This window comes from Chelonia mydas, unplaced genomic scaffold (genome assembly GCF_015237465.2).
Source record: "Chelonia mydas isolate rCheMyd1 unplaced genomic scaffold, rCheMyd1.pri.v2 scaffold_61_arrow_ctg1, whole genome shotgun sequence".
Lineage (NCBI taxonomy): Eukaryota > Metazoa > Chordata > Testudines > Cheloniidae > Chelonia > Chelonia mydas.
The window spans coordinates 154,778-166,523 of NW_025111272.1; the positions used below are offsets into that span (position 1 = coordinate 154,778).

Here is an 11,746-nt window from a genome sequence, read left to right on the forward strand (position 1 = left end):
TAGTGATTTTGGGGGCCCAGTGGAAAGATTCAATAGCCCCTCATTTGGGGGTTCACTGCCCATGGGTACCCAACGCCCCAATTTTCCAGCCGCAAACGCTCCCCCACAAAAGAGGGGATCAAACTCTCAGCAGAAACACCCCAGCTGATATTTTGGGGCTCACAGGCCACTGAAAAGAACTGAATGCATCCGACCCCCTATAATTCTGGGGCCCCCTGTCCGATTTCCCATGCCAGCTCCCGCAAAATATCGAGGTTCCCCCATCGGACAGCTCCCACATGTTACAAGACCCCCCCCCGGGTCTGATACTCACCCCAAAAATGCTGTCACCCCTGTAATCAAATAGATCCAAAGGCCCCTGACAATACCTTCATTTTGGGGTTCTCTTGGATCAGTTCCCCCCCTCCCCCCAATTCCGGACTGTTTTTGGCACATTTAAATGGCACCAAAATACATATATATATATATATATATATATATATATATATATATATGTATGAGTAGCCCACGTTAAAGTCTTTGTAGCCCTGAGCTGTCTGGGAAACGTGGATTTTCATGACAGGAGGAGCCAGGCAACCTCCAAACCCCAAAGAGAGTGGGAATACAGAGAACCCAGGAGTCCTGGCTCCCAGTCCCCTACTGCTCTAACCACTAGACCTCAGTCCCCTCCCAGCACCGGGGAGAGGACGCAGGAGTCCTGGCGCCCAATGCCCCCCTGCTCTAACCCACCAGACCCCACTCCCCTCCCAGCGCCGGGGAGAGAACCCAGGAGTCCTGGCGCCCAGCCCACCTGCTCTAACCCCTAGACCCCACTCCCCTCCCAGAGCAGAGGGAGACGATTTGACACCCCACCCCTACTCCTCAGCTGTGGCCCCCGCGTCCAGCCCCCTGCCCAACTTGGTGGCCATCTTGACCCTCTCCACTGCTTCCCGCAGGTGCCCCGCCGGGTCCCCCCTGACGGCAGCCACCGCGCGGGCCAGGCCCGGCTCCGGGACCCCCGCCAGCCTGTCGCAGCCGGGCAGGAAGTAGTGGGGACCGGCCCCGGCCCCGAGGCCGGCGGCCATGTCGTCCAGCAGGCCCAGCAGGCAATGGGCGGCGTTCTCCTCCCGGCCCAGGTAGCGGGCGGGCAAGCGCTCGCAGGCCCAGAGCACCAGGGTCCAGAGGTGGTAGGGCCCGACCCGCCCGCCCCAGGCCCCGCCGAGGGCGGCCCGGGCGGCCCGGTAGGCCTGGAGCAGCGGGGGCGGCACGGCCTTCTTGAGATGGAGCTCGCTCCGGGAGAAGGACAGACGCCAAGCGAGGCCCGAGGCCTCCACCGGGCCCGAGGCCTCACGCCAAGCCGGGCCCGAGGCCTCCACCGGGCCCGAGGCCTCACGTCCGGCCGGGCCCTCACGTCCGGCCGGGCCCGAGGCCTCACGTCCGGCCGGGCCCGAGGCCTCCACCGGGCCCGAGGCCTCACGTCCAGCCGGGCCCGAGGCCTCCACCGGGCCCGAGGCCTCACGTCCAGCCGGGCCCGAGGCCTCCACCGGGCCCGAGGCCTCACGTCCAGCCGGGCCCGAGGCCTCCACCGGGCCCGAGGCCTCACGCCAAGCCGGGCCCGAGGCCTCCACCGGGCCCGAGGCCTCACGCCAAGCCGGGCCCGAGGCCTCCACCGGGCCCGAGGCCTCCACCGGGCCCGAGGCCTCACGCCAAGCCGGGCCCGAGGCCTCAAGTCCAGCCGGGCCGGAGCCGGGCAGGAGGTAGAAGCCCCCGGCCACGTCCTCCTCCTTCAGCTTGCCGTCCCAGAAATGGCTGCGGCCCAGCCAGTCCTGGGCCACCGCCGGCCACCCCTGGAAGGCCACCACGGGCACCACGTCGTACAGCGCCCGCACCGCGCCATGGCTCAGGAGCAGGGTGACGAGGCCCCCGTGGCCGGCCACCCGCTCCACCGCCGGCCCCCCTCGGCGCGGGGCGGCCCGGACCCTGTCGGCCACGGCGCCCAAGGCCTGGGAGAACCAGGCCGAGACCAGGCCTGGGGCCAGGTAGGCCTCGCCGCCATGGTCACGGCAGCAGTCGGCCCAGCGGTGGCAAGCCTCGGGCCCGAAGGGGGCTAGCGCCAGCCAGGCATGGCCCGGCGGGCACCGGCACATGTCCAGAGTGACGGGGCAGCCGCGGGCCTGGAGGATGGGCACCAGGAGGGTGTAGTCGGCATCGTAGTCGGCCCCCGGGGCCGAGTGGCCCAGGACGCCTGGGTCCATGTCCACCGTGCCCTGGCGGGCCCCGCCGGAGAGGAGGAGGTACTCGTTGGCCAACGGGAGCCTCCCATCCAGCAGCTGCACCAGACCTGGCGGGAGAAAGGACGAAGGGCTAGGAAAAAAAGGAACCCAGGAGTCCGGGTTGACTCATCTGCTTCCAACCACCATAGCCTCAGAGTTCAGGAGAGAACCCAGGAGTCCTGGCTCCCAGCCCCACTTCCACTCTAACCCACCAGCCCCCACTCCCCTCCCAGAGCCGGGGAGAGAACCCAGGAGTCCTGGCTCCCAGCCCACCCTTGCTGTAACCCACCAGCCCCCACTCCCAGCCCAGAGCCGGGGAGAGAACCCAGGCGTCCGGGCTCCCAGCACTCACCCAGCAAGGAGAACACAAAGTCCTTGAGCACCACCAGCTCCTGGGTGGCCCGGACGCCTGGGTCCCGTGCCGTCCGCTTGCTGAGCTCCTGGACCAGCTGGTTGAGTTCAGCGATCCGGGCCCCCGAGTGGAAATCCAGGTCCGTGAGGGGCTGGGCTGGGCGGGGGACAGAGCCCCACTCTGGGGAGGTCATGACCCTGCACGGGCAGGGGGACAAGGGGAAGGGGGTAAAAGGAGGGGCGCCAGGGAGGGGTCCCACCGTTCTCTCCCATTGCACTGCTAGACTGGACCCCTCCCCACCCCATAACCTGCCCCTCCAACCTAGCCCCCCACGCTCCATCTGCACCCGGGCGCCCCAAAGCCGCTCCCCCATAACCTGCCCCTTCCCCTGTCTATCCTGGCCCCAGTCCCCCCTACCCCATAACCTGCCCCCCACCCAACGCCATATCCTGACCCCATCCCCACCCAGGTGTAATCTGCCCTCTTTTCTACGCCCATAACCTGCCCCCCATGGTCATTAGCAAGGTCATCCCCCACTACGAACTCCCCTCGTCAGTAGCTGCCCCCTTGCCACAGCCCCCTTCCTCGACCTGCTGTCTCAGTCAGCCCCTCCCCGTCGCCCGTGGCCCCATAAGTGGGGCCCACCCCCACACGTCCCCTCCTCCCAGCCTTCTCCAGACCTCCCTCCCCATGCACTGGGAGTGAGGGGCACCGGCAGAGATGTGGGGGACAGGGCTGGGGCAGCAGGGGGATGAAGGTCGGGAATGGGGAACACCGGCAGGGCTGGGCTGGGGGGGGTCTGTGGGTCAGGAGTGGGGGGCACCGGCGGGTCTGGGCTGTGGGGGGGCTGCGGGTCGGGAGTGAGGGACACCGGCAGGGCTGGGCTGGCTGCGGGTCAGGATTGGGGGGCACCGGCGGGGCTGGGCTGGGGGGGGCTGCAGGTCGGGAGTGGGGGGCACCGGTGGGGCTGGGCGGTGGGGGAGCTGTGGGTCAGGAGTGGGGGGCGCCGGCGGGGCTGGGCTGGGGGGGCTGTGGGTCGGGATTGGGGGGCACCGGCGGGGCTAGGCTGGGGGGGCTGCGGGTCAGGAGGGGGGGGCGCCAGCGGGGCTGGGCTGTGGGAGGGCTGCGGGTTGGGAGTGGGGGGCACCGGCAGGGCTGGGCTGTGGGGGGCTGTGGGTCGGGAGTGGGGGGCACCAGCAGGGCTGGGCTGTGGGGGGGCTGCGGGTCAGGATTGGGGGGCACCGGCAGGGCTGGGCTGGGGGGGCTGTGGGTCAGGATTGGGGGGCACCGGCAGGGCTGGGCTGGGGGGGCTGCGGGTAGGGATTGGGGGGCGCCGGCGGGGCTGGGCTGGGGGGGGGCTGCGGGTCGGGATTGGGGGGCACCGGCTGGGCTGGGGAGGCTGCGGGTCGGGAGTGGGGGGCGCCGGCGGGGCTGGGCTGGGGAGGCTGCGGGTAGGGATTGGGGGGCGCCGGCGGGGCTGGGCTGGGGGGGGCTGCGGGTCAGGATTGGGGGGCACCGGCGGGGCTGGGCTGGGGGGGCTGCGGGTCGGGAGTGGGGGGCACCAGCGGGGCTGGGCTGTGGGGGGGCTGCGGGTCGGGATTGGGGGGCGCCGGCGGGGCTGGGCTGTGGGGGGGCTGCGGGTCAGGATTGGGGGGCACTGGCAGGGCTGGAGTCTTTACCTCCCAGCTGCGCGTGGCCGGCGCTGGATGCCTGGGTCCCACCTGAGGGCCGGGGGGGGAAGGGTTTCGGGGGCTCACACAGGTCCAGCCCCTGCGGGAGCAGCCCGGGGGACCCAGCTTTGCCCCCCCCACAGGTGGGAGCGACACTTCCGCCTTCTGCCTCCTTCCTTGGCCGAGCCGGCTCCCAGGTGTGCCAAGCCCCGCCCCCAGCCAGGTAAAGCCCCGCCCCCAGCCAGGCCAGGTAAAGCCCCGCCCCCAGCCAGGTGTGGGGAACAGAGGCCCCCTCCCTGCAGCCCACGCAGGGCGGGGAATCACACACCTGGCAGAGGGAGCTCACCTGGGAGCGGCCAGCCCCGCCCCTAGCAGGGCGAGCCCCACTGCCCCCTGGGGATTGTAGTCCTGCCAATACCCCGCAATGCATCCTGGGAATTGTAGTGTTGCCAATACCCCACAATGCTCCCTGGGAACTGAAGTCCTGCAAATACCCCCACCCCCCCCAGTGCACCCTGGGAATTGTAGTCTCGCCAATACCCTGAATGCACCCTGGGAACTGTAGTCTTGCTCGTACCCCCAGTGCACCCTGGGAATTGCAGTCCTGCCGCTCCCCCAATGCACCCTGGGAATTGTAGTCCTGCCGCTCCCCCAATGCACCCTGGGAATTGTAGTCCTGCCGCTCCCCCAATGCACCCTGGGAATTGTAGTCCTGCCACTCCCCCAATGCACCCTGGGAATTGTAGTGCTGCCAATTCCCTGAATGCACCCTGGGGACTGTAGTCCTGCCAATGGCCCCAGTGCCTCCTGGGGATTGTAGTCCTGCCGCTCTCCCTTGCCCAATGCACTCTGGGAAGTGTAGCTCTCCCTCCCAGCCTGCCGTGGGCCCCCATCTGTGTCACTGTAGGGCCCCTTGGGGAAGAGAACATTTTGCAGGGCCCCATGGGCATTAAAATGAAACCCCAAAACCGGAGGCCATTCTGAGCTATAGGCAACCTGGGAGCTGTAGTTTCTCCAGGAGAAAAGCCATCCTGCAAAGCATGCTGGGGGCGGTCGTTCTTTGGTATCTCCCCCCCACCCCGAAGACCCTGCTCGCTGATGTCACAGCCCCCCTCCTCCCCCCCATACAGTCCCATGGTGGCGTGATTTGTGAGCGCCCAATTCACCCCAGTGGCATGAGATTTGCAGGCAGGACTCCTGGGTTCTCTCCCGGGCTCCAGGAGGGGAGTGGGGTCTGGTGGGTCAGAGCAGGGGGGGCTGGGAGCCAGGACTCCTGGGTTCTCTCCCCGGCTCTGGGAGGGGAGTGGGGTCTGGTGGGTTAGAGCAGGGGGGGCTGGGAGCCAGGACTCCTGGGTTCTCTCCCCGGCTCCGGGAGGGGAGTGGGGTCGAGTGGTTAGAGCAGGGGGCTGGGGCCAGGCACCCACCAGTGCTACCTGGCTTTACTCTTTATTTTCCAAGCTGGGGCAGGGGGGAGAGCAGGCCCCCCACTTTAGCCCACTTGGTTCCAGTTCCACTGGGGCTCCTTGATGGGCCGGTAGACCCAATCCCGCATGGAGGGCTCCTGCACTTTGAAATACCGGGCGCGGCCACCGGGAAGCGCCTCCTTCTCCGCCGCCCCCTCCTCGGTGGTGTCGGTGGCCGGGTCCCGGCTCTGCCTGGCGCCCCCTGCTGGCCCCGCGCTCTCCTTCCAGCGCAGCTCCCGGCGCCCGGGCGATGGGTCGCGGCTGCCAGGCGGCGTCTCCGGGTGGACTGGGTAGATGTAGACCTTGGTGGGCCGCTGGTGCTGGGATTCGGCCCCCGACAGGACCAGCTCCTCCCGGCTGGTGGGGCGGAACCGGACCCCGGGTACCGGGCGGGCGTCTGTGCCGCGGGAGATGGTGGCCGGGCGCGGCTTGGGGCGGCTGGCGTAGCGGGGCAGGGCAGAGGGGGCCGACGCGGCCCGGGGGCAGGTGCAGTTATGGTAGGGCCCCAGAGCATCGGGGCGGCGCCGAGGTGCGTCGTGGAGGCCCCGGGGGGGCTCACGGTCGTGCCGGGGCGGGTCCCGGTGCAGGTTGACGTCCACGGTGAGCCGCACGGGTTCCCAGGGGCAGAGCCGAGGCAGGGGCAGATCCCAGGGAGGGGAGCGCCGGTCACGGGGAGAGATGGGGCTCGGGTCGTGCGTCGGACAGCGGGGCTTCCGGATGGTGGCGGCGGGCGGCGGGGATGGGGGTGCTGTGAGGGCGAGAAAGAAAGAAAGAAAGAAAGAAAGAAAGAAAGAAAGAAAGAGTTAATGAGAAAGAAAGAAATTGATTAAATGAGAAAGAAAGAAAGAAAGAAAGAAAGAAAGAAAGAAAGAAATGAGTGAGAAAAAGAAAGAAAGAAAGAAAGAAGTGAGAAAAGAAAGAAAGGATTAATGAGAAAGGAAGAAAGAAAGAAAGGAGTGAGAAAAGAAAGAAAGAAAGGAGTGAGAAAAGAAAGAAAGGATTAATGAGAAAGGAAGAAAGAAAGAAATGGATTAAATGAGAAAGAAAGAAAGAAGTGAGAAAAGAAAGGATTAATGAGAAAGGAAGAAAGAAAGAAATGAGTGAGAAAAGAAAGAAAGAAAGAAAGAAATGGATTAAATGAGAAAGAAAGAAAGAAAGAAGTGAAAAAAGAAAGGATTAATGAGAAAGGAAGAAAGAAAGAAAGAAATGAGTGAGGAAAGAAAGAAAGAAAGAAATTAGAAAAGAAAGAAAGGAGTGAGAAAAGAAAGAAAAGATTAATGAGAAAGAAAGAAAGAAAGAAAGAAAGAAAGAAAGAAAGAAAGAAGCGAGAAAAGAAAGGATTAATGAGAAAGGAAGAAAGAAAGAAAGAAAATGGATTAAATGAGAAAGAAAGAAAGAAGTTAGAAAAGAAAGAAAGGAGTGAGAAAAGAAAGGATTAATGAGAAAGGAAGAAAGAAAGAAATGAGTGAGAACAGAAAGAAAGAAAGAAGTTAGAAAAGAAAGAAAGGAGTGAGAAAAGAAAGGATTAATGAGAAAGGAAGAAAGAAAGAAATGAGTGAGAAAAGAAAGAAAGAAAGAAAGAAATGGATTAAATGAGAAAGAAAGAAAGAAAGAAGTGAGAAAAGAAAGGATTAATGAGAAAGGAAGAAAGAAAGAAAGAAATGAGTGAGGAAAGAAAGAAAGAAAGAAATTAGAAAAGAAAGAAAGGAGTGAGAAAAGAAAGAAAAGATTAATGAGAAAGAAAGAAAGAAAGAAAGAAAGAAAGAAAGGAGCGAGAAAAGAAAGAATTAATGAGAAAGGAAGAAAGAAAGAAAGAAAATGGATTAAATGAGAAAGAAAGAAAGAAAGAAAGAAAGAAGTTAGAAAAGAAAGAAAGGAGTGAGAAAAGAAAGGATTAATGAGAAAGGAAGAAAGAAAGAAAGAAATGAGTGAGAAAAGAAAGAAAGGAAGAAGTTAGAAAAGAAAGAAAGGAGTGAGAAAAGAAAGAAAGAAAGAAGTTAGAAAAGAAAGAAAGGAGTGAGAAAAGAAAGGTTTTATGAGAAAGGAAGAAAGAAAGAAAGAAATGAGTGAGAAAAGAAAGAAAGAAAGAAAGAAGTTAGAAAAGAAAGAAAGGATTAATGAGAAAGAAAGAAAGAAAGAAAGAAAGAAAGGAGTGAGAAAAGAAAGAAAGGATTAATGAGAAAGGAAGAAAGAAAACGGATTAAGGAGAAAGGAAGAAAGGGCTGAATGGGGAAGCAGGAAAGGGCTGAATGGGGAAGCCGCAAGCCAGGGATGAGCTGGACCCACACCCGAGTCCCTTCCCTGTGGGGCGTAGGAGGCGAGCAGGGCCCCCCCCTTCCAGTCTAGTCCCCCCTTCCTCCTCCCAGGCTCTCACCCCCCAGGCGTCCCCCGGGGGTGCCCCCCCCGATCACAGAACCGCCCCTCCCCCCTGCTCCCCAACTTACCCTTGGGCACAAAAAAGCCTCCGAGCCCCGTGAGCAGCCTCCAGAGCTGGCGGCAGATCTGGGGAGCGGAGCAGGGGACAGGCTGAGCGCGGGGAAATGCAGCCGCTTCTGGGGTGGAGCAGCGACAACCATCTCCCCCGCCCCCAGCCCCACCGCGCCCCCTAGCGCCGCCCTGGGGCCAGCCCTGCCGGCCAGGGGAGAGCGCCCCCTACTGAGCCCCCGCCCCGCTCCCTGCCCCACCGCGCCCTCTAGCGCCGCCCTGGGGCCAGCCCCGCCTGCCGGGGGAGAGCACCCCCTGCTGAGCCCCCTGCCCCGCTCCCTGCCCCCCAGCGCCCCCTAGCGCCGCCCTGGGGCCAGCCCTGCCGGCCAGGGGAGAGCGCCCCCTACTGAGCCCCCCGCCCCACTCCCTGCCCCCCAGCGCCCCCTAGCGCCGCCCTGGGGCCAGCCCTGCCTGCCGGGGGAGAGCGCCCCCTGCCGAGCCCCCCGCCCCGCTCCCTGCCCCACAGCGCCCCCTAGCGCCGCCCTGGGGCCAGCCCTGCCGGCCAGGGGAGAGCGCCCCCTGCCGAGCCCCCCGCCCCGCCCCGCCCCCTGCCCCCCAGCGCCGCCCACCACCGTCACGATCTTCAGGACGACCTGCACCAGCAGGGTGAGCGCCACCAGGAGGATGACCGTGTCCTGAACGTCCAGGCAGCAGGGGCCGGAGATGGGGCACCGGGGGCAGGGGGTCTCCCCCATCGGAGAGGGGGTGGGGCCGGGAGCCTGCGAGCCGGGGCCTGCATCCCTGCCCCCCACCCTGCCGGCACAGCTGACTGGGGAGCGCGGGGCGGGGGGAGGCGGGGGGCCCCGGCCGGGAACATTGTGATGTAGTTCCCGGGGCATCCTGCAGGGGGAGGCAGAGCCGCCATTGTGACACGCGGGCACGTGCTGCCCCCTACTGGTGTCGATGTGTCTGAGCGTCCAGCCGGCCCCAGGGCGGGGACTGGCTGCCTCCGTGGGGCGGGGAAGGGGGCCGAGGTCTCACCCTGCAGGAGATGGGGGGCAGGGGTGTCCCACAATGCAGGAGACACTCCAGGGATTTCCCACCAGAGGATCCCCTGGCTCCCAGCCCCCCCTGCCCTAACCCCCCAGCCCCCCACACCCCTCCCAGAGCCGGGGAGCGAACCCAGGAGTCCTGGCTCCCAGTCCCCCCGCCCTAACCCCCCAGCCCCCCACTCCCCTCCCAGAGCCGGGGAGCGAACCCAGGAGTTCTGGCTCCCAGCCCCTCCTGCCCTAACCCCCCAGCCCCCCACTCCCCTCCCAGAGCCGGGGAGCGAACCCAGGAGTCCTGGCTCCCAGCCCCTCCTGCCCTAACCCACCAGCCCCCCACTCCCCTCCCAGAGCCGGGGAGCGAACCCAGGGGTCCTGGCTCCCAGCCCCTCCTGCCCTAACCCAGCAGCCCCCCACTCCCCTCCCAGAGCCCGGCAGAGAACCCAGGAGTCCTGGCTCCCAGCCCCCCCCTTGCTCCAACCCCCCAGCCCCCACTCCCCTCCCAGACCTGGGGAGCGAACCCAGGAGTCCTGGCTCCCAGCCCCCCCTGCTCCAACCCCCAGCCCCCCACTCCTCTTCCGGAGCCGGGGAGAGAAGCAGGGTGGGGGAGGAGGGAGGGGCGCCGGGGACCCCCCCGGGGGCGGGGTCCAGCTGGCTGGAGCCAGGGCTGGAAGCTGCCGAGTCGGGGCCCCAGGGCCCTGGGAACTGGGGCGCGCCGGAGTGAAGCGAGGATGAAATTGGGTGTGAACCGGGGCGAGGGGGAAGGACCCGCTGCCGTGTTCGGCGCTGCCGCCCCGCCCCAGAGGTGGCCGCATCTCGGCGCCGGGCTCCCAGCTCCGCCCCCCCCCGCAATGCAGGGTGAGCCCGTGGAGCACAGCGTTGCCATGGTTACCTCCGCCAACCCCCCCCCCCGCGAATTCCCCCCCCCCGCCCCCTTCAGCTGGGATTCGCGCAGGCGGCTCCGTGTGACGCGGGCAGGCGGCTATTTATAGCCCCCCACTCCCGACCCGCAGCCCCCTGCCCCCCCCCAGCCCCGCCGGTGCCCCCCACTCCCGACCTGCAGCCCCCTGCCCCCCCCAGCCCTGCCGGTGCCCCCCACTGCCCCCCCAGCCCTGCCGGTGCCCCCCACTCCCGACCTGCAGCCCCCTGCCCCCCCAGCCCCGCCGGTGCCCCCCACTGCCCCCCCAGCCCTGCCGGTGCCCCCCACTCCCAACCCGCAGCCCCCTGCCCCCCCCAGCCCTGCCGGTGCCCCCCACTGCCCCCCCAGCCCTGCCGGTGCCCCCCACTCCCGACCTGCAGCCCCCTGCCCCCCCAGCCCTGCCGGTGCCCCCCACTCCCGACCCACAGCCCCGTGCCCTCCCCCCAGCCCCGCCGGTGCCCCCCACTCCCGACCCGCAGCCCCCTGCCCCCCCAGCCCCGCCGGTGCCCCCCACTGCCCCCCCAGCCCTGCCGGTGCCCCCCACTCCCAACCCGCAGCCCCCGGCCCCCCCCCAGCCCTGCCGGTGCCCCCCACTCCCAACCCGCAGCCCCCTGCCCCCCCCAGCCCTGCCGGTGCCCCCCACTCCCGACCTGCAGCCCCCTGCCCCCCACAGCCCTGCCGGTGCCCCCACTGCCCCCCCAGCCCTGCTGGTGCCCCCCACTCCCGACCTGCAGCCCCCCCAGCCCTGCCGGTGCCCCCCACTCCCGACCTGCAGCCCCCTGCCAGGCCAGCCCTGCCCCCCCAGCCCTGCCAGTGCCCCCCACTCCCGACCCGCAGCCCCCTGCCCCCCCCAGCCCCGCCGGTGCCCCCCACTCCCGCCCCGCAGCCCCCTGCCCCCCCAGCGCCGAGCTGTGGGTGGGGATGCGGCCCGGAACGCCATGCAGCTGCTTCTGGGCTGGAGCATCTGTGAGAGGAGCCCGTCCCCTGTCCTGCCCCCTGTCCTGCCCCCTGCCCCCCAGCGCCCCCGAGCGCCGCCCCGGGGGCCAGCCCCGCCTGCCAGGGGAGAGCGCCCCGAGCTGAGCCCCCCGCCCAGCTCCCTGCCCCCCAGCGCCCCCCCCACCCCAATTGGCGTCTCTCCCTCCTGCATCACCAGGGCCGCGAACTTGCACCGTTGGCAGAAATATCTAGGTCAGCGCCGAGCTCTGCGGCTCCTCGCAGTGATTGGGCGGGGGGGTGGAGAAGTGTCCTGGATTCCTGTGCCCCCCCCCCCAAACACACAGCGCCCCCTGCTGGGAGAGGCTTGGACTGGAGTAGCCAGGAATTGCCCCTGCAAGGGGGAAGGCTAGGAGCCAGGACTCCTGGGTTCTCTCCCCGGCTCGGGGAGTGGAGTGGGGGCGGGTGGGTTAGAGCGAGGGGGCTGGGAGCCAGGACGCCTGGGTTCTCTCCCCGGCTCTGGGAGGGGAGTGGGGGCTGGGGGGTTAGAGCGGGGGGGGGCGGAGGGGGGCAGGACTCCTGGGTTCTGTTACTGTAACTCCCCTCCCTTTCCTCTTCCTGTAGGAGGCAGATCCGCTGATTTAGGGGAGAACAAGGCGGTGACGGGGGGGGGGGGGGGGCTGGGTC

The 11,746-nt window shown here is 66.2% G+C and overlaps 2 protein-coding genes across 3 annotated transcripts in view; both read right to left on the bottom strand.

Moving 5' to 3' along the window:
- FGF11 (fibroblast growth factor 11) overlaps nucleotides 1–4,655 on the bottom strand; it is a 25,753-nt gene extending 21,098 nt beyond the window's left edge. Inside the window, exons 1-3 of one of the 2 annotated variants that reach the window (XM_043537628.1) lie at nucleotides 4,621–4,655; nucleotides 2,605–2,801; nucleotides 840–2,320 (exon numbers count right to left, since the gene is read on the bottom strand). In XM_043537628.1, the coding sequence (XP_043393563.1) occupies nucleotides 855–2,320; nucleotides 2,605–2,797 (1,659 nt within the window). In that variant the 5' untranslated portion in view covers nucleotides 2,798–2,801; nucleotides 4,621–4,655 and the 3' untranslated portion in view covers nucleotides 840–854. Of the gene's footprint in view, nucleotides 2,321–2,604; nucleotides 2,802–4,283; nucleotides 4,495–4,620 lie in introns of those variants that run through there. The other variant, XM_037888796.2, reaches the window with a different exon arrangement.
- Nucleotides 4,656–5,589: 934 nt separating this feature from the next.
- Nucleotides 5,590–8,916, bottom strand: LOC122463985 (serine/arginine repetitive matrix protein 1-like). Its single transcript, XM_043537620.1, has 3 exons — nucleotides 8,791–8,916; nucleotides 8,182–8,239; nucleotides 5,590–6,485 (listed from the first exon to the last, which is right to left on the bottom strand). The coding sequence occupies exons 1-3, from the start codon at nucleotides 8,914–8,916 to the stop codon at nucleotides 5,764–5,766; spliced, it is 906 nt and encodes a 301-aa protein (XP_043393555.1). The 3' UTR covers nucleotides 5,590–5,763.
- Between the last annotated feature and the right edge of the window lie 2,830 nt (nucleotides 8,917–11,746).